Source organism: Dendropsophus ebraccatus, chromosome 5, assembly GCF_027789765.1.
Source record: "Dendropsophus ebraccatus isolate aDenEbr1 chromosome 5, aDenEbr1.pat, whole genome shotgun sequence".
Classification (NCBI taxonomy): Eukaryota; Metazoa; Chordata; class Amphibia; order Anura; family Hylidae; genus Dendropsophus; species Dendropsophus ebraccatus.
The window spans coordinates 19826262-19848166 of NC_091458.1; the positions used below are offsets into that span (position 1 = coordinate 19826262).

At 43.6% G+C, this 21905-nt stretch overlaps 1 protein-coding gene across 8 annotated transcripts in view; it reads right to left on the reverse strand.

The window, feature by feature from the left end:
- Positions 1–832: 832 nt before the first annotated feature.
- AMOTL1 (angiomotin like 1) overlaps positions 833–21905 on the reverse strand; it is a 94005-nt gene continuing 72932 nt past the window's right edge. For 6 of the 8 annotated variants that reach the window (XM_069969633.1, XM_069969634.1, XM_069969637.1 and 3 more), the window contains 7 exons: positions 16665–16810; positions 15254–15403; positions 12356–12546; positions 11921–12046; positions 11328–11566; positions 10499–10777; positions 9299–10414 (listed from right to left, as the gene is read on the reverse strand). In XM_069969633.1, coding sequence (XP_069825734.1) covers positions 10305–10414; positions 10499–10777; positions 11328–11566; positions 11921–12046; positions 12356–12546; positions 15254–15403; positions 16665–16810 — 1241 coding nt within the window. In that variant the 3' untranslated portion in view covers positions 9299–10304. Of the gene's footprint in view, positions 1386–6713; positions 7181–9298; positions 10415–10498; positions 10778–11327; positions 11567–11920; positions 12047–12355; positions 12547–15253; positions 15404–16664; positions 16811–21905 lie in introns of those variants that run through there. The other 2 variants (XR_011363125.1, XR_011363126.1) reach the window with 2 other exon arrangements.

Below are 21905 nucleotides of genomic sequence, written 5' to 3' on the forward strand. Positions count from 1 at the left end.
TGATTTCCATATCCAGATTTCCGACCGAGATGACTGCAGAGGATCCAGACCTAGAGACTTTAGATGTTGTTAGATGTCTGCGAATCTACCTTGACACGACAAAGGACTTTAGACAATCGGAAAATATGTTTGTTGCATTTATGGGACGAAACAAAGGCAAAAAAGCCTCTAAGTCGTGAATCTCGAGATGGATCTCGGAATGTATTAACATCTGCTACACTTTAAGCGAAAGGGATCCTCCAGAATTCACCAAAGCTCATTCCACCAGAGCCATGGCGGCTTCATGGGCTGAAAGGGCTCTCATACCTTTGGAGCAAATTTGTTTGGCAGCAGCTTGGACTACGCCAAGAACCTTTTTCAAACATTATAGAATGGGAAGTGAAACTTCTGATTTTTCTACTACGGTAGTAAATGCAGCCTTTCAACAAGCCCACCCTTCGGGGTTTAGGGGTACGTGCTAAATCCCCATTATTGTGACGCTGTGGGATGTAAGGGAAGCTTACATTTAAATGATAATGGATTTTCCCTTAGTCCCCACAGCGTCACAACTTCCCGCCCTTCATACCTTTCTGTTTTTTTCTGTACTTTATAAATAACTCACTTCTGTGGGGGGCCACCTCCTCTTATCCTAGAGGGAGGAGGGGCTAATTACTTTGAATTATGAAAACTTTATTTACTAGTAAAAATTCCATAGTCCTGCCTAGCACACAGGGGCAAGAATACCCCATTATTGTGACGCCGGGGGACTAAGGGAAAACACATTATCATTCAAATGTAAGCTTATGCTCTATCACACTGTTCGGGCCAAGATAACCAGATGTAACACTGATGCAAAACTCAGCTTTACCTGTGTCTATGTATATGTTGTCTGACTGTGTGTATAATGAAGCAAACTACATTATCATTATGCTCTATCACACTGTTTGGGCCAAGATAAGCAGATGTAACACTGATACCAACCACTGCCATACAGCTGTCTATGTGTACACATGTTTTATGTCTCTTTCCTATATCTTACGTGTGTGTATGTGCTTTGTGCAGCCAGTGGCCCAGGACCATTCCCTAGGAGTGAAGAGTCACAGCCTGCTCCTCCTGTGGTTTCTGTATTTCTTGGCCTTCCACCTGTCACCCAGGAAGTTGTGAATTCCAGGAGGGTCATCAGCTGGTCTGACCGTCTTATGTGGGAAGCTTATTGGCTTTTCAGCTAGAGTGGAAGCCGTGCCTGTCTGTGGGATTCTTCAGCCCTACATGGCAGTCCAGAAGAAACGCCTAGTCATGGGGGAATGTGGATGTGTCCCGGGAGGGTCTTCCACCTCACTGATTGATCAGAATGTTCCTCCAAGCTTCCAAGGTTTGGTGATAGCTTCACTTCAACTGCAACAAAGCTTGTAAGGAAAAGTTAATAAAGTTTTGTGCAGGTCTTGCACATTATAAGGAATACATATGCTAGTGTTTGCTTCATGACATGGGAGCATTGCTTTACTGCTAGCATGTATTAATATTATATAATCATCTCAATATGATCAATTATATGGGTTGCTATATCAAACACCCATAGAATAGCATTCAACCTGCAGCTCTTTGGCTGTTGCAAAATTACAACTCCCTGCATGCGCTGACAGCCTGTGTGTTGGGAGTTGTAGTTTTGCAACAGCTGGACACAACTAGTATAAAGTATTAATATATAGTGTATATGTTATTGCCTTGTTTTACAGTGCAGTACCTCTATTCAGCCATCAGGTGTCACTGCTGTCTATAGGTCAGTAAATGTGTCAATGGCAACAGTGACACCTGGAGGTCATTGGTAGAATTTTTTAATTGAGATAAACTTTACTGCACGCTGAAACATACTGTGAACATTTATTAACTGCATCCTTTAGAGCCTTAATTTGCTCATATTATTATCTGTGATATGTGTATATACTGGTGTCAATGACTTAAATAAAGTATGATATAGACACCTCCGCTAAGCTTTTATGCATTGTACAAGTGTGGGTTGGGTAGACAATCTAGTACAGGTAAGTTCAGTGCTATGCTATTACCCATAGGTGTAAATAATAAGAATATAATATGTACACAATCAGAAGGGGTTAAAAGATTGGAATAGTGAGTGCAGCTGTGGGGTATAATACAGGATGTAATTCAGGATCAGTACAGGATAAATAATGTAATGTATATACACAGTGACCCCACCAGCAGAATAGTGAGTGCAGCTCTGGGGTATAATACAGGATATAACTCAGGATCAGTAATGTAATGTATGTACACAGTGACCCCACCAGCAGAATAGTGAGTGCAGCTCTCAAGTATGTAAGGATGTAACTCAGGATCAGTAGAGGGTAAGTAATGTGATGTATAAAGTAGAATAGTGAGTGCAGCTCTGGAGTTCATTATTTCTTTATAGGTAGGACAGTCTTTGCTCATTTCCTAGTGTATATACGTGAGCTCCATTCTTATGGTGTGATAAATGAGAAAATTCTACCTGCATGCACCCACCACTAGGGGGAGCTAAATGGATTTAGACGTAAATAGCTAGATTTGCATAGGATCTGTATATATTACAGGTAGCTGGTATATTCCTGAGCAGGAGAAGCAGTTCAGTGTCGGGCTCTATAGTTACAACTATAGATACACACTGGTAATTTCCATGCCCTCTTGTGATGCACAAGGATTTGCAGGTTCCTCTATAGACGTGTCCTCTACAGTCTATGGACTATCTTGGCCGGGTCCCTGCAGATCACAGATCTCTCGGGCAGCTCTTATGTTGTGATACTTTGCATTCTCCAGACTATTTAAAGCAGCTGAGTGTCAGGCGGAGGGCGGCATGCCTGCGCTGCCCGACCTCTGCCACCCGATATACCGTATGCTGTGATAGGGGGCAGTGCTGCCTGAGGTCAGGCTCATTGTCTCCATAGCCAACATCAAAGCTAAGCCAGGACTATTTTGATTAACTCCTTCAGAGTAATCTCCATTTTGTAGCAGGGATTTTGTAGTCAGTCGTATACGCCACCCTAGTTTTTCCTTAGGATAGACGTCTAGTTAGCTGTGTGTGTGCATTATGTCAAATGAAACCTATTCCTAATCATGTCCTCTATGGATAATATAGACTCACTGTGGGGGAGATTTATCAAACATGGTGTAAAGTGAAACTGGCTCAGTTGCCCCTAGCAACCAATCAGATTCCACCTTTCATTTTCCAAAGAGTCTGTGAGGAATGAAAGGTGGAATCTGATTGGTTGCTAGGGGCAACTGAGACAGTTTCACTTTACACCATGTTTGATAAATCTCCCTCACTGATCCCCATGTACCTGCATCTTCTGCTCCTGGTTACAACTCACTAAAAGAGGTCAGACATTCATCTACGATCTCTAGGAACTACTGGCAGTTGGTCTCCACTGCACATGCAAGCAAAAGGGTTGTGGGAAAGTGTGTGCATTGTTGCATGGCAACAGCAGGGTTACAGATCAGAGAGAAAACCAGGAAGGGATCATATCAATGGTGGAGTAGAACTCTACAGGGATGTAGGAAAACAGTAAATTTTTACTCCTTTGTGGTACACATGATTTTTACCAAATTTGCTTGATGTATTAACCACTTTAGTTCTGCCTCAGTTGTGATCTAAGGTGAAGATTTATCAAACTGGTGTAAAGCAGAATTGGCCCAGTTGCCCCTAGCAACCAATCAGATTCCACCTTTCTTTCCTCATAGATTCTTTGGAAAATGAGAGGTTCTACTTTACACCATGTTTGATAAATCTCCCCCTAAGAATCTATGTCAAGTCTTATTCCGAGAGCCCACATTTCTCAAGAGGCTCCCAAGCAGTATGCGGGCAATCCAAGAGGTGGGGCTTAATTGTCTTTGTCATGTCCAACAGTCTAGTCCAGTGGTCTCCAACCTGTGGCTGTCCATTGATGCAACAGCCAGAAAGCCACAAGTTGGAAACCACTGGCCAAGTCACTATGGAAATTGCCCATAGTGGCTTATCTACTATAAAGGAAAAGCATGCAACAGTATGCACAGTGAGAGGTGTCCCCGCATGAAACGGTCAGGCCCACATACTATTAGTGGTTGTCAACTTGAGAAGGAATCCTCTATCTGAGTATCATATCGGCAGTTCTGTGTTAGAAAAGACTTCAGAAGAGAAGGATTTAGGGGTAGTGATTTCTGACAGTTTTAAAATGTGTCACCATGGCAACCAGGTGTAGGGAAATCTTAGGGATTTTAATCTGTATATTCTGTAGAAAAAAAATGAAAGGGGGGACATGATGGAAACCTTTATATATGTTACAGGACTAAATAAGGTTCGGGGAAAAAGGTTTTTTTTTTAGAAAAAAAAACTAAAATCAAAAACAAGAGGACACAGTGAGAGGTTAGTTGGGGGAAAGATCAAAAGAAACGTGAGAAAATATTACTTTACTGAAAGAGTAGTAGATGCTTGGAACAAACTTCCAGCAGGTGTGGTATGTAAATCTACAGTAACAGAAAGTAAATACTAAAAGAGCCGCCTAGATGGACCAGGGGGGCTTCTTCTGCCAACAATCTTAAATAAACCAGTCTCTACTAAATTTTTGAAGACTGATTTTTTTCTTGGGAGCAGAAAATAGTCAATGAGGCGTGGCAGGACTCTTACGGTGTATCGGTGGCTGAAGAAGTTGAATGCAGCCATAGAAAAAATAGATATAACCATAGACTGTATCCATGTTATCCTGGACTCCTTAGGGCTGCATCAAACTGGTATTCAAATACCTCAACTAATAGGTTGTCTGTTCTCATCCATAGACTGTAGAGACCAGTGGTAGTCTTCAAGGTCTTCAAGGTCACTTCTGAATGGGGTTGTCTTCTGCTAGACCATTATTGTGTCAGAGCCTAATACACTGGGGGGCCCGTCCGACCTAGCTTCTAACCAGAGTTTGTCTTCTAACTGGGGAGGAGAAGTGACAACCATGGCCATACATCCCTCTCTTCAGAGAAGGAAGCCTGTTGCCAAGGGGTGCCTCCCAGTGGGGAGAACACCAAACCACCCTGATACGTAGTCCCTCAGGTCCTCACTCTGTATGGAAACACCAGGGTGGCCACTCTAAGTCAAAGTCTAACTCTGTTGTGAGTGTAACAACATAAGACAAGGGTTACCAAGGCCAGGCATCCATCCACAGACAGCTGTTTCAGGGTATTTACCCCTTGTCAGTTTGGAGCAGGATTCTGGCTACCAGGGGCAATGAAAACTAGACCAAAAAAACACAACAGTCACTCAACTAAGGGAGATCAGTAGAATCCAATGGAGTACTCATTTACGACCACTACAGACTTTGAATATGCAAAAAAAGGGGTCCGTGGAGCCTCAGTTGCGAGTCTCAAGACACAGGAATAGCCAGATATCCCTCTCTCCAGAGACGAAAGCCTGTTAACAAGGGGTGCCTTCTAGTGGGGAGAGCACCAAACCACCCTGATACGTAGTCCCTCAGCTCCACACTGACGAGGGGCAAATACCCCGAAACAGCTGTCTGTGGCTGGATGCCTGGCTTTGGTAACCATTGTCTTATGTCGTTACACTTGCAACAGACTAGACTTAGACTTTGACTTATAGGGGCCCTGGAAACCTCCACCCTCAGCTCGTCCTGAGTTCTGTAGTCTTAATTTTACCTAAATGGAAACCAAATCCAAGGCATCCCAGGTGCAGCAGTGCCAGCTGGCCACCTCCCAGAAATCCTATACCTCCTTGTGTTCTAGTGTACACTTCCTCTAATCTCTCGCAATGACAGATGTCCTAATCCTCAGCCTTGTCTGACACCAAAGACATTCCGGCCTGCCCAGCCTTTTTCAGACCTAGAAAGTCTTGTGCGTCTACACAAATGTATATTTGCTACCTATACACATAATCCCTTAAAGGGGTACTCCGGTGGGGGGGGGGATTTTCAAATCAGGTGTAAGAAAGTTATACAGATTGTATATTACTTCTATTTAAAAATCTCCAGTCTTCCAGTAATTATCAGCTGCTGTATGTCCTGCAGGAAGTGATGTATTCTTTCCTGTCTGACGCAGGGCTCTCTGCTGCCACCTCTGTCCATGTCAGGAACTGTCCAGAGCAGGAGAGGTTTTCTATGGGGATTTGCTGCTGCTCTGGACAGTTCCTGACATGGACAGAGGTGGCAGCAGAGAGCACTGTGTCAGACTGGAGAGAATACAACACTTCCTGCATGACATACAGCAGCTGATAAGGACTGGATTTTTAAATAGAAGTAATTTACAAATCTGTATAATTTTATGAGACCAGTTGATCTAAAAACATTCTTCCTCCTCCGGAGTACCCCTTCAAAGGGTTTTTCTAAGATTCTAACACTGAATATGGATATTTGATTTCTGCTATCCCTGCGGACACTGTTTACTAGACACAGCTCCGTTCCAGCACTAGTGGCTGTGCCCGGGACTGCATCTCAGCCCTCTACTGCAGTACCAGCCATAGTCATGATGTCGGAGTAACCCCTTTAAGAAATTTCCTTCTGAGAGAAAGTCAGTAAGAGCAGCTTCATTCACACACAGGAAAGGTTTAAATAAGTATTTTATTTTATTTTTTTTACAAAAGGAAAAGCTTTCATTATAAAAATATATTCCAAGGAGGTTCGGGAAAGAGAATGTGCACAATAGTAAGCTGCAAGCCGCTGAGTAAACTATACAGAAGCAGATACACCTCCCCCCCTATATAGCACAGACCCCCCCAAGCTAATGATTGCATATCACAAGAAGGAGAATTCGCACCAACACTTGGCAGAAGATTTGCATATATCTAGAATACATTTCAGCCATATGTTTGACATCGCAGGATGACAGCAATAAATCTGCCCCCCCCCAACACATGTAAGCAGGGCCGCCGCATGCTCGCCGCATCCATGAAGAGTCTGTAGCTAATAATAGAGATGAGACAAATTTATTCTGGAATTGATTACTATCCCTGACATCCGGCACATTAGACAAATTGATTCGGTCTGTTTGCAGTTCATTCAGATCAAGATCAATTTGCCCAATGTATTCTACAAAAAACATGCGCAAAAAAAAGCAGCCAATGAGGGGAAACCTTCAGTATTCCCAAATGGAATGTCATCCGATGTGTGTGATGGGTCATGGACGCCTCCATCCTGGAACAATTAGGTTCCAATTCACTGACGGGAAGCAGAGATTGTAAAAGCTGTAGGGAATCAAATTAGAGTACTGGATAAATACGTTTTATTTTGTGGACCTGGAATACCCCTTATTCAAGTGCAACTATGGGTAGCTTTTTTTTTTTTAACATTTTTTGTTTAAATCAACAATATACATATGGCCACTAGGTGTCTCCCTTTACAGCTGCTGCATATTCACATTCGGTAGCAGAGAATTCTGGGAATACTTGCATTGTATGGTCAGCTCTCCTGTCAGACAGCACCAAAACCTCTGTAACCACACAGTGACATTATACTGACTGAATTGTTACATAACACGGAGCATTGTGTCCTGGTACGCTGCAGAGCTGATTAGTAAATTTGTAAAAGTTAAGGCCCTTTTCCACAGGCCGACTGTGAGGAGCAAACAAGCGATGTCAGCACTCGTTTGCTCCTCGTTCCCCGCTCGCTGACACCGCTATTACACGCGGCGGCAGCGAGCAGTTGCCTTCTATCCCAAGAAACGATTATCGGCCGTATACGGCCGATAATCGTTCCGTGGAATAGGGCCTTTAATATAATTAGTCTAGGTTAATTGCCCTCACCTGATATACAACCTGCATGATAGACAGGTGTCTTTTCTTGTGTGAGTGCACAAAGGACGGGGACTTCCTGTGTTTGGTCTCTATTTTTTGAACAGAGAAAAGATCAAATATTAGCACGGAGGAAGAATGGGCCATAGTTTAACAGGAAGGGAGACATCTAGTGGCCGTATATATGATGTTGATTTAAACATAAAATTATAATGAGAGTATATTGCAAAACTGCTTGCGATCACAACTGCTTTTGATTTCTTAATATGGGACCGCCATGGGTACCCATATGCCCCCACAATATCCAAAATGCTTTATAGGGGGTGTTTGTCTAGTAAAGGTCCAAATCCAATTACTGCTGCCTAGTTCATATATGGTAGCGGCGGTAGTCAAAACCACACCCCCAAGTCTGTGCTCTGCAGCTATTGGCTGTAGCTACATACTGCTCTGCATATTAAATTTCATGCTGGAATGAAAGTATCATCATGGGATGATGGGAGTTCTAATCTACAGGCATCCACTTATGGATGAGAAATAACACTCTTAGTATATTATGTAAATGATATTGCCGGCAGTATATAGAACTGTATATAGTGCACAAGGATATTCTGCCTCCATGTAAAGCACCTAAAGATCAAGGCTCTTATACAAGTAAGTGGCGCGGAAGTCTGGGACCTGATATATACACACATGTATACCATCTCTGTATATTCACATTTATATTTAGGCCTGTGGAGAAAGAAAAGCTGCCTGTATGAGGGTGATGGTTTTGTACGGTATTCTTGTACAAGAAAGTTTTAATGTTTTACAGTAATATTTCTGTACAGCAAAAACTACAATTCCAATATAAATTATAATAAGCAACTACAAAGTTCGGACCTGGCAGTGTTGATATGTGTGCCTGCCATTACGATACACTAGGGGGTTCACAAAGTACAATCTAACTTAACATCTGTATCTGTAAGATCCCCAGACCGACCCCCGAGTTTGGGTTTCACTTTTATATCTCCATCCCCTATAGCTACACCCCTATGGGTTCACTTAGGCAAGGGGTGGAGATAGGGGAGCAAATAGTGTGCCCATTGTATTCTATAGGCCGATCCATCCACTCATCTCTTTTAGCATTGGGCTTTATAGACAAGGCCCCTAGGGTTGCATATAGTGGATTGTCACGTGCCAGTATGTCAGTAAACAGAAACTTTTTCCATCATGGGAGAACACGGAGGTTGGACATGTCTTGCAGTAAAAAGTCACCATGGAACCCAAGCCTTACGCCAATAGCGAATTATCAGGTTCTTAATGTTTCCAAAAATCCCAGGGGTAGTGCAGGGGTAGCTCAAGACAATGTTCTAATGATACAGATGCCTCTGGACACCAGTTTAAATATAATCTTTATAAAAAGTTGGGCAACTTTGTAAACACATAACATTATATACTCAATGCTGATCCTGAGTGACATTGAGTATTTTACTCCAGAGCTGAACTCACTATTCTGCTGGTGGGGTCACTGTGTACATACATTACATTACTTATCCTGTACTGATCCTGAGTTACATCCTGTATTATACTCTGGAGCTGCACTCACTATTCTGCTGGTGGGGTCACTGTGTATATATATTAAATTATATTCTATTAAATCCTGTACTTATACTAGTTATATCCTGTATTACAGTGTAACATTTTGATGGTTGCTAACAGAACCAGACAACAAACTTGTAGTCAGACACACCCCCTAACAACTTTTTTGTGTTCTCATAATCTAGAAGGACAGCTAGCTCGCTCAGCATAAAATTACCTTTCCCAATTCACCAGGGGAAGCACCTGGGAGACTCAAGGTCTCAAATATGCAGAATTGTGAGTGCAGCTCTGGAGTATAACACAGAATATGCAATGCAATGTATTCACATGGTTACCATATTTTGCATGTAGAGTAGTCCTGTCGCCTGAGGGTGTCCACACCCTTGGTTTTTAGCGCCTTGAAATGATTTGTGAATACATACATGTAACCTCACTTTTACCTCCCATTACCAGTCTTGTGAAAAAAGAAACATCACTCCTCTCAATACCAAAATCTGTATTTAACATTTCAACATGGTTGGTGCATTGTGCTTTCTTCTAGGGGATCCGGTTGTGCATTGTATTTTATTCTTTAGTATGTGTTTTACCCTTACGCTATTATTGTATCTTCCTATACAATATAAATTAGGAATAAAAAAAAAGTACAATATGTGCATATTATAAATAACGTGACCTACCACAAGACACGGGGAAATATTGCATCATAGCCACAAACTTTTAAGACTCATGGATCATGGCTGCTGATTGGAAACCTAAAATGTTCCTCTTGGTATTGGGAGAAGTATAAAATACCATGCAGTTACCGATATGGCAGGAGAGTCATTGAGTGCTCATCGAGACAAGGAGTCTCCAACGTATCGAGAAAATATCCAAGGTTATTAATAATCCGTCTGTTCCAGGTGTAAAAATAACCCAAAGGAGTCACAGGTATTATGTCTAAAATAGTCCATGTGGTTAAGAAGCCACAGGAAGTAGTTCCGAGTGTAAAAAAATAAAACCTTCAAATAAGCACCTCCATTGTGTTGTCCGGCTCTGAAAGATCAGTCTTGTGGTTTGGAGTGCTCGCTCGAAGTTTGGCTTCTAGAGTCTTGCCAAGGACGGGGGAATGTTCTGTAAGACAAAGAAGACCAATAAGATGGTAGAACGGTGCCGAAGAAACTTTGACCATGAAAACGGAGAAGACCCTAAACCTACCTGACTTCTCCTTGTTGGTGTTGGGATGACGTAGAAGAGGACTACTGGATGGGGTCATGTTTATCCGTCCCCGACCTGGTAATGAGGAGCAGTTTGGCCAGAAGAGGTCGGAGCTCTTCTCTGTCTGGGTGCTGTTGTCTTTGCTCCCCGTTTTGGCATGTGATACAGTCACGGTGGGTTGAATCGAAGGAGGCGGCAGCATGAATGAAGGTGGTGGAAGTGCTAAGGAAAGTGAAGGGCTATCGTGATTGTCTTTGCCATCTTTACTTTGAAGAAGTCCTGGAAAGAACACAAGCTATTAATTTCTTGTAAGGAACCTGAAGAGGTAATGTTTTTGGTGCCGGAAACTTACACCTTGAGATAAGAATGAGTCAACGACATGTCAAGGCTATGTTCAAATTTGTGTTAAAACCCCAGTTGCGAGAGCCATATGCCCATTATATTGTTAGACCATGTATGGCACTGTGCTTGCTAACAAATAAATATAACCCTCAATGGGTCATGTAATAAGTCAATGGGGTTCATTGGGGATCATATTCAGCTCACCATTGTGGTTAACAGCCATGGAACAAATGTTAAAAGTGTATCGGCTTGATCTTCCTTACCATTGGCAAGCCTACTCATGACCTATGACCCTGTTCCCATTCTCCATTCTCCACCCCCAGCTATTCCTCTATACAAGAAATGGAGAACTGATGGGAATTGTAGTTTTGCAACAGCTGGAGGGCCGAAAGTTTAAAGACTAATAAAGCCCCCTGATGCCTCAATACCCCCACCAACAATTACCTAGAAAATCGAAATTTTGTAACCAAAATTCGAAAGTTCCTACCTAAACTTCCTTTTCGATTCTTTTCCTCCTTCTTCTCCTCTGCCGCCTGATTGGTGGTCAGAGACGTCTGCCGGGAGTGTGACCCGGAGGTGACAGCAGCCACGGCGGCTATAGACGGCACGGAGCGGGCAGGACGTAAGCTGGAGTTGTCGTTCTTGCTTTGATCTTTTCGAGAACGTTGATGGAGGACTTTTATCATGGCGTCTTGCTCTATGATTTTGGCGTGAAGATTCTTTATCCTGATGGTACAAATGATATTTTTTAGTAGGTGCCTGAATATAGAAGAACAAAACACATGCAAGGCCTGTAACTTGGGATAAGGCTAGACTACTTCAAGACTATGACAAAACGGACTATGAGTTTGGGCAATGGGTGGACACAAAAGGTGAAGCCTCTTCTGGACGACCTGTCCTGCCCTTCCATACACAAACAAAGCTATGATTCCAATGGACACCATGTAATTATTAGTTATTCCTGCAGAAGAACCTAACACTTCCCCGGTAATATACAGATGACCATTGGGAGGTCCTGCAGTGGCTGTAATAAGGTTGTAAAAAAAAAAGTGAACCCCTTTAACGTTGAGTAAGACTTACGTGTGTTCCATGTCCTGGAACTTTCTGTTGGCCTGTACAATCTCTTCCTCTTCGTGCCACATTCGTACGTCCAATGAATTATCGGTGTGGCTTCCATTCCTTGAATGACTCATAATTGTCGAATCTCTATCAAAACAAATGTGGCATTCATTAGGAAACATGAAATTGACCACAGAATATTATAAATGTAATGGTGGACAATCCAAAGCCTTAGTAGACTTGGTGAAGCTCTTGGTGGGGCCTATGTAGAGTCTTGCTGTGACCCTCAATGGGTTCTGTATCTGCCCCTGCCCAACAGTCTGAAGACACATATCTCCACCCATCAATCCCGTAAATAGGGGTCACAAAACTCTGTGGACATACTGGAAAGTATCATTTCTGAAACACCCTTTTACTATCACTACCATGCAAGATAACAATAAGTCGAGCTCTTACGGCAGGGCTATGGCTGTGGCGGCTGCGTCCATGGTAAAATGTCTTTTTGCACTTTCCTCCAAGTATTTCTGTTCCCATTTGGTCGTATCTGCTTCCAGAGCCAAGATGGTCTCTTCCTTCTTCCTCAGCAGGTCCATCAGTGCTGGGGCACTATAATCTGAATTGTTAGATGCCTGGTGGTTGGCTTGTCTCTGTATGGAGAGAGAAACACGTCGGGTGACATTATGACCTATGAGTAGAGGCATCCTTCTTTTCTCCTGATCTGTAGTATAAAGGCAAACCATAAGGGAATGCTGATCAGGAATATGTATTACTTACTTAAAAAGACTCTGTCAGTAGGTTTCTGCTGTCCTATCTCAGGGTAGCATAAACTAGTGGCAGAGAAGCTGAACAGAATGAGGTATCACTTACATTGTTCTGTGCAGCTGATCCAGAGATCTCCTCCTGAATATCATGGACAATAAGTAGTCCTCTCCATTATGTGCATGAGCACAGTAGTCCTGGATATTCATGAGCTCCAGAAAACTCTGCCCATCAGCTGCTGGTTGGCAGTTATCTATCCATGCTGTGTATAGGCAGTCACCTGTCAATCAGCAGCTGGAGGGCGGGGGGGAGGGTGTGTGGCAAGAATCCTATTCTCCTGCATATTAGGAGAACGGCTGAACAGAATTATATAAGTAATACACCGATCTGTTCAGCATTTCTGTCATTAGTTTATGCTGCTTTTATTTAAGGCAACATAAACCTACAGACAGATTCCCTTTAAGGGAACAGTCTACATAAAGCTGATGGACTAAGTTAGTCCAAGTGCAGGGACTTAAGACCCCAGTCTTCCATTGGCACAAAGTGACACTACATTCATTCTTGGAACACGGTTCTTGGCTGTTTCTGTGGCTCCATAGAGAATAAAGAGAGCGGCAGTGCAGCACCAGACTGGGGCCAACTTCTCAATATTAAAAGCACTGAATTTAAACAAAAGCTTACAAGGGTTCCCAAAATGTCCGACTGATGGTCAAACAGGACACAGATGTATGATCGTAGGGGTCAGACCTTAAGGATCAGCAGAATAAAGGGAGAGAGAAGCTAGGTGCTGCGCCTTTATTGAAGTACCCATCACAGTGACGCCTATATGGCTGTGGCTGGGTCTGGTACTACAGCTCAGCTGCGGCTTCTTTGTCCGGCTGATCTAGGGTTGGATTCACACTGACTATACAATAGTCCACCAATTGTTACGCTTAAATGCACTAGTGTAGTTTATTATTCTGATGGGGTTTCTCAGAAGCGAATACAAAGCAGATAGATCCAATTATAATCCTGAAGATGGAAATCACACAAGGACTTCTTCCCCCCGCTTCCCAAGCCTTGCCATACGCATGAATCAGCTCATCTAAAAAAGTTCTTCAAAGCCATTGTGCAGATTATACAGTCACATTTACAGTAATTAGCCTCATTTCTGACTAACCGGGAGGCAACTGCGCCAGCACTTCATCTATACAAATTAAATAACTATTCCGCATGACATCCATTGAGCGCGCAAGACCTGCTGATGTTGGCCCCCAGGGAAAGCATTCATAATGGGGATCATCTGTTACTGCTTCAACATGACAGCAGCTCCGTGCAGCAAACACCAGCATGTACAATGTATACAGCCTGCTGTGTGACTAGTGACCCCAGGAGTCAGAGGGGTACAGGTCTCTTTCACTGGATCAGCACATCGATGGTAAGAGTTGTGGTTTGTTATGGTACGTACTAAAACTCCCAGCCTCACCTCTACACAGCCTATCTCATCCTTACAGTTGCTTGTGTGAGCTCCTCTCCCTATCTATACATTGTGTGAGCTGCCCTCCATGAATGCTCTCCCACCTGTCACACCTGCAGTTCCTTGTGTGAGCTCTTCTCCCTACCTATACATTGTGTGAGCTGCCCTCCATGTATACTCTCCCACCTCTCTCACTCCTGCAGTTCCTTGTGTTAGCTCTTCTCCTACCTATACATTGTATGAGCTGCCCTCCATGAATGCTCTCCCACCTGTCACTCCTGCAGTTCCTTGTGTGAGCTCTTCTCCCTACCTATACATTAAATGAGCTGCCCTCTGTGTATGCTCTCCCAACTCTTCACACTCTATTCAGCTGTGTATAATTCTCCCCCCCCCTCCCTGATACGGCGTATACCAAAGTAGGCCAAACCTGGTGTATGTTGGCCTCTTGGCTCTCCAACAACAGATGTTGTCAGTAGAAAAAAGCACCACATATGCTCTATTGTTCTCAGAGGGATAAGCCAGTGCCAGAGTTGTTTGTAACTTCCTCTACCCTCTTTCTACAGAGAACTAAAGCTAAAGCTTTCGCCTTCCATGCATGATGGGAGTTATAGGCTTGCAACAGCTGAAAAGCCAAGTTCCCTACCCCTGCTTCAATATAATGAGTGGGCTGATTTAGGGGGGTTAAGGTTGCTGGACATGTAGTCGTCCATGGATGTCAATGGCCGACTGGTTGGGTCTAAAGCGGCAACCACTGCTGCAGTTATATTCCCTGGCTAATAAAGGTGGTCCTAAGCATATTGGGTGGTCTCCATCCCTACTGGGGGTCTATATGCCGCAATGGTGCATATGGGCAGGTGTTATGACTTACAATGGGCAGGGATGTAACAACCGCTGTGATAGTGTATATACACAGTATACAGGCCACCATAAACAGCTCTGTATAATAAGAGTATCACCTCTCTGATATATACATAGCACTGGATCTTCATGCTAAGAGTTAACACCTCTCCTGCACCGACGGGCGCTATGCATATTCATCAGGACGGCGCTTTCTTCACCATGGCTTTGTCTTTCTGAGATAATCTTCCCTTCTGCTGCAATGTCACCCAAAGGTGACGCTACGCCCAGACTGCGGTTACCTGCTGCATCCTCAGACACTCCAGCTCTCTCTCCAGGCGGGTCCGCAGCCGCCGCTCCAGCTGTTCTCTCTTCTCTCCGGCAGCCTGGAGCTGTGTCAGGGCCTGCTGCAGCTTCTCCACCTCCTCCACATACACCTGCTTCTTACGCAGCTAAACGGGGGAGAGAAGGTTACAGCTGAGTGTATCTATGTATTTGTGCCTATTTTAACTCCAGAATAGTGTGTTATCACTAGTGCAACTTATTAAAGGGGTTATCCAGGATTAGAAAGAGGACAGCGCCACCCCTGTCCTCAGGTTGTGTGTGGTATTACAATTCAGCTCTATTCACTTCAATGGAAATGAGCTGAACAGTCTGACACAGTGCTCTCTGCTGCCACCTCTGTTCACATCAGGAACTGTCCAGAGCAGGAGAGGTTTTCTATGGGGATTTGCTGCTGTTCTGGACAGTTCCTGACATGGACAGAGGTGGCAGCAGAGAGCACTGTGTCAGACTGGAGAGAATACACCACTTCCTGCAGGACATACAGCAGCTGATCAACAGGATTGGCGCTCATTTGCAGTGTTGCATCAGGCCCTTTTATAGTCTTAAGTAGAGTAGTACACGGCCACCCTTTCCTTGTGCTCCTTCTAGCATATAAATAAATATATATATATTTCAGCCTTTCTTAGTAAAATTCATCAAGTCTGACCCAGAATAATAGCAAACAGGTAAAGTTACACCGTCACTGCGGGGATCACTGACGAGAGCGGCCACCTGCCTCTTCACCTGGCGGGATACGTCTTATACTGGTCGATATGTCCACATGACTCTTAGCTGCTCTTACTGTTTTATAGATTTCTTTTAGGCAGTTTTTCTCAGTAAGCAGGGTATAAGAGAGGAATCAATAAGCAAAAGAGTACAAAGAAAAGTGCAAGATGAGAAGTTGTAAAAAGACCAAAACTTTTTATAGGGGGAAAAAAAAATCAAATCAGCAGTTGTCAGAAAAATATATAGATTTGTAACTTAATTCTTTTAAAAAATCTCCAGTTTTTTTAGTATTTATCAGCTGCTGTACGTCCTGCAGGAAGTCGTGTATTCTTTCCAGTCTAACACAGTGCTCTCTGCTGCCACGTCAGGAACTGTCCAGAACAGTAGCAAATCCCCATAGAAAACCTCTCCTGCTCTGGACAGTTCCTGACACGGACAGAGGTGGCAGCAGAGAGCATTGTGTCAGACTGGAAAGAATACACCACTTCCCGCAGGACATGCAGCAGCTGATAAGTACTGGAAGACTTGAGATTTTGTAAATAGAAGTGAATTACATATCTATATAACTTTCTGACACCAGTTGATTTGAAAGGGAGAAAAAAATGGGGAACTCATAGCTCCACAGTATATAGAGGAAGCTCTCTGGATAGACCTGTGGCTCACCTCTTCTTCTAGTTTGACCACTTTAGCTTGGGCGTTGCTCAGCGCTTGGTCTAGGATGTCGATATGCCTCCTCTGTTCCTCGTTGGTCGTACGCAGAGCCGCCAGTTCCCGCTGCAGACCCTCCATCTCCTTCAAGTGTTCTTTGTCTATAGAATGGATGAAATAAAGAACAGGTTTCTCTCAGAATCCCTCATGGAATCCGGGCCTTGCGCCAGCTTACCTGTCACTAGCTAAGAGGAAAAAGTAAAGACATGGAAAGCAGCAGATGTGTGGGTGACTACAAGGCTTCTGGATAACATCAGTAATAACCGGCGCCTGTCCAGACATCTATGTCGCTGCTTTGTCAGAAGTTACTGGAAATCCATAACCAAGTTTTACTCTAATGCTGGCACCCAACATCTCATCCACAGGGGTTAAAGGGGGTTATCCACGATTAGGAAAACATGGCAGCTTTCTTCCATAAACAGCGCCACCCCTGTTCTCAGGCTGTGTGCAGTATTACAATATCCATTTACTTCTGTGGAACTGAAAAATATCCAAAAAACGGGAATGCCGTTGTTTCAGGCTGAAAGCGGCCATGTTTTTCTAAGCCTGGAAAAACCCTTTAAGCAGATGGGTGGGGTAGCCATGTTATGTGAGGCATAAAAAATAACATTAACAAGTTCCTATATTGTACATTTTGCCTGGAAAACCCCTTAGAGGTGACATATTGTATGAAGAAGAGCACTTATACAGGTCGCCACCGCAACACAATGAATGGAGATAAATTCTGTTCAGTGTAAGTAGAACAGTTACTGATGAGGTGAATAGCTGGTCAGTCTGTTTTGCCCTGGAAAACCCCTTTAACTGAGACCATTCTTAAAGGGGTACTCCAGTGAAAATCTTTTTCTTTCAAATCAACTGGTGTTGACTTGTAATTTACTTCTATTAAAAAATGTCAAGTGTTCCAGTACTTATTAGCTGCTGTATGTCCTGTAGGAAGTGGTGTATTCTTTCCAGTCTGACACCGTGCTCTCTGCTGCCCCCTCTGTCCATGTCAGGAACTGCCCAGAGCAGGAGAGGTTTCCTATGGGGATTTGCTGCTGCTCTGGACAGTTCCTGACATGGACAGAGGTGGCAGCAGAGAGCACTGTGTCAGACTGGAAATAAAACAACACTTACTGCAAGACATACAGCAGCTAATAAGTACTGGAAGACTTGAGATTTTTTTAATTGAAGTAAATTACAAATCTATATAACTTTCTTACACCAGTTGATATGAAAGAAAAGGATTTTCGCTGGACAATCCCTTTAATGGGGTATTCCTATTTCTGTAAGTGATCTCCTATATACAGGATAACGGCTGACAAGCGGATTAGTGGGGGCTGGCCATTGGGACCATCACCAATCCCAAGAACAGGGACAGAATCGTCCCTGGCATGAATGGAGCGCACCACAAGTGCACGGCCACCACACTACTGATATTCACCACTAGGAAAGGTTTGGCAGAATGAATGGATCACTCCACTGTTTATGTGGACCCAGTGACTTCTGACCATCAGCTTGGTATTCCCTACCCTGTGAGATAATGGATTTATTGGGTTGCCCACTTTAGACCTTTATCTACTTATCAAAGAGCGTCTCCCACTCTGGAGGACCCAACATGTCCGTACTTTACATGTACACTGTGAAATACTTAATTCCTACTCATGGTGGCGCTGTAATAACAAGGAACACTTCCTGACAAGTTCCCCTGCAGCTTTTGTGGCCCTTCTTATAAAATGGATTGTCCAAAGCAGTCAACCCCTTTAAATGTTATGCGGATGACCACTTTAGGATACTAAGGATAATCAGGATGGGGAAATTACTAAAAGAATTACAGAACACATAGGGGGAGATTTATCAAACATGGTGTAAAGTGAAACTGGCTCAGTTGCCCCTAGCAACCAATCAGATTCCACTTTTCTTTCCTCACAGATTCTTTGGAAAATGAAAGTTGGAATCTGATTGGTTGCTAGGGGCAACTGGGCCAGTTCTACTTTGCACCAGTTTGGTAAATCTTCCCCAAATTCTATAAATAAAATTCCCCGATCACTGTTTCACACGCCGTATCTCTACGTCTCAGAACTCTCAGATAAATGTGTGTGATTGATCCCAGAAGCTTAGATTGTAGAGCTAAATTACAACGCTACAGAAAGCAGATCGGTGTGATTCCTCTATTGCCGTCAGTGGATTCCGGATTCCGGAGCGTACCACATAGGATGTTGGCGCGCACATCCCCGCACTGGAAGAGCTCGGCCTTTGATCCCCGTATTCAAATGAAGCAAACAAGGCAGAAGTATTTTGGCTGCACATGAGAGACGCCAGCTTCCATGGCCCGGACTCTTGTTTTGTCAGGTTTAATTATGTGCTGACATTTCATATTGTTTCCCGGTCTATTCTGTCCGGTCAACACCGCGAAATCTGAAGTAATTAACTGCGCTGGAGGCGGCTCCATTGTGACCGGACTAAGACTTAATAAAGCCCATAATGAAAACCTCTTCAGGCCTATTCATTCTTGTTACAGACAAAATGTAAATGAAGGAGAAGGAAAATATACATGTATACTGCAACTGGGAGGGGGATAGCCCCGGAGAGCGATGAGGTGGCTCCAGCTTGGGTTGGTGGTGATCACTACCAGACTAGGCCGGGTCACACTCTAAGCGTTATCAATGATTCTTCTCTAGGAGGTCGTATATGCTCTCCGCTAGATAGGCCGCCACATTAGATGTCCCATAAACCATCAGGAGGGCTATGGATATGCTGCTGGTTTCCGAGATCCTGTCGTAACCCCACAACTCCATTATATGCCTCTGCAAAATCCACTTCTCTTCCTAGTGCTGGGGTAGGGAACCGTGGCTCTCCAGCTGTTGCAAAACTACAACTCCCATCATGCCTGGACAGCCAAAGCTAAAGCTTTGGCTGTCCAGGCATGATGGGAGTTGTAGTTTATATAAGAGCTGTAGGCCCAGTGCTGGTTCAGCCTATGGTTTTCTCAGGAGAGGTTAGCCGCTCCCATATTCCAACAATGGCGGCCTACTCTCCCAAGAACAAAAGAATCGGACTGACGAAATCTCTGCCTCATGTATGAAGGGGGGTCTGGAGCTATCATTAGAGATGAGCAAAGCGGGGTACAAATCTAAACAATCGGCTTTAGAATCCCACTGTCTGCCCGCTCCGTATAGAAGGTGGAGACAGCCGAGGACCACATAACACCAAGCAAATTAGATAGCTGGCCAGCTCCACCAAAATTGAATTGTGTAATGTGCATGGGGTCATTTAGTTTAATTAATTGAAGGGGTATTCCCATCTCATCTAGTATAGTTCACACGTAGCAAAAGTGGCGGGATTCCACGGTGGAATTCTCTGCCAGCCTCCCTGTCATAATGACAGTCTATGGGAGGCTGGCGCGCCTCCTCTCTCGGCGCTGAAGAATGAGCACAAGGGCTATACTAAGGGCCTAAACTTAACAGCCTTAGGCTGGGTTCACACTACGTATATTTCAGTCAGTATTGTGGTCCTCATATTGCAACCAAAACCAGGAGTCGATTGAAAACACAGAAAGGCTCTGTTCACACAATGGTGAAATTGAGTGGATGGCCGCCATATAACAGTAAATAACGGCCATTATTTCAATATAACAGCCGTTGTTTTAAAATACCAGCAAATATTTGCCATTAAATGGCGGCCATCCACTCAATTTCTACATTGTGTGAACAGATCCTTTCTGTGTATTCAATCCACTCCTGGTTTTGGTTGCAATATGAGGACCACAATACTGACTGAAATATACGTAGTGTTGTGAACCCAGACTTAAAGGGATAGGCCAATCTCCGCTAATAGAGTTATATGTGAAGGACTCGTCAAGATAAACATTTTTGCAAATAAATTCACTTAGCATACTATGGAGGGTATGGTATTGCAACTCAGCAAAATTACAAAGTGAATGGATGCTGAGACGCAATACCACACATGGCCCATTGACATGAGTGGCGCCATTTCTGAGGAAGACAAATTTGTCAGTTCTTGCAAATTAGACAACTCCTTTCAGATGATGGTTATAGGGCCGGCAGTAGATGATAATATGACTGGATTAAGAAACCCTTTCATTAAGGTGTGGGTACTTAATAGTCATGGACATCACGGCCAAAATTACGTCCTCCCTCTGACTTTGTCTGAATCTTTCCTTCCAGCGGTTCCTAATTGCTGTAAGATGATGTCGCTCCCCTGTTATGAGTCAGTCCGGCTCCCTCCTACAGACAGACAACGCTGAGCTTGTTCCTATAATGATTTCACGCACTGCCGGCATCAAATGAGCGGTCACATGACCAACATGACTACGTGCGCTCATCACGACCATGTGACCTACATCCATTCACGAAATAGTCAGTCATCTTGGTGTAATAGGGATGTATTTCTGAGAAGTGGGAATGGGACGGCTGCTTTATAGCTGACTCTTTCCTATCGCTCTATGTGTTCCTGTGTACTTATACATTGCCCCCTCCCCACCCTCCTCATATACAATATACATAATCACCCCTCCCCATAAACATGGACACTTAACTGTGAGTGCGTATGAACTTAAAGTGTCGCTGTCATTATAACTTTCAAAATCTAAAATCAGCGGTAGATGTGATATAAAGCAAGTTTGCAATTTACATTTATTTTATTTTTTTTTAGTTATCATGGAAAACACGGCACTTCCTGTTTTCTGACTCTTTTTTTTTTCTCAAAAAATAGGAAACAGTCAGAAAACAGGAAGTCCTGTGTATTCCAGGCCATCTGAGCGCTCACAGAGAGAAGGCAGCCATGTGACTGAGGGACACATTGAGCTGTGACTCTCTGTACTGGCCGGAATTCCTGGGTTTAGTCTGTTTTTCTTCAACCAGCACAAGTCAAAAAATCTGCCTTCAGGAGACTGGACCTGGATACAGGTAAGTATAGCTGTTATATAGCAGCCTTCAGGAGACTGGACCTGGATATAGTAAGTATAACTGTTATATAGCGGGCTTCAGGAGACTGGACCTGGATACAGGTAAGTATAGCTGTTATATAGCTGCCTTCAGGAGAGTGGACCTGGATACAGGTTAGTATAGCTGTTATATAGCAGCCTTCAGAAGACTGGACCTGGATTTCTGGTAAGTTCAGCTTTGTTTTACAGCATGATAACAACAAAAAATAATGAATGTATATTGCAAACTTGCTTTATATTACATCTACTGT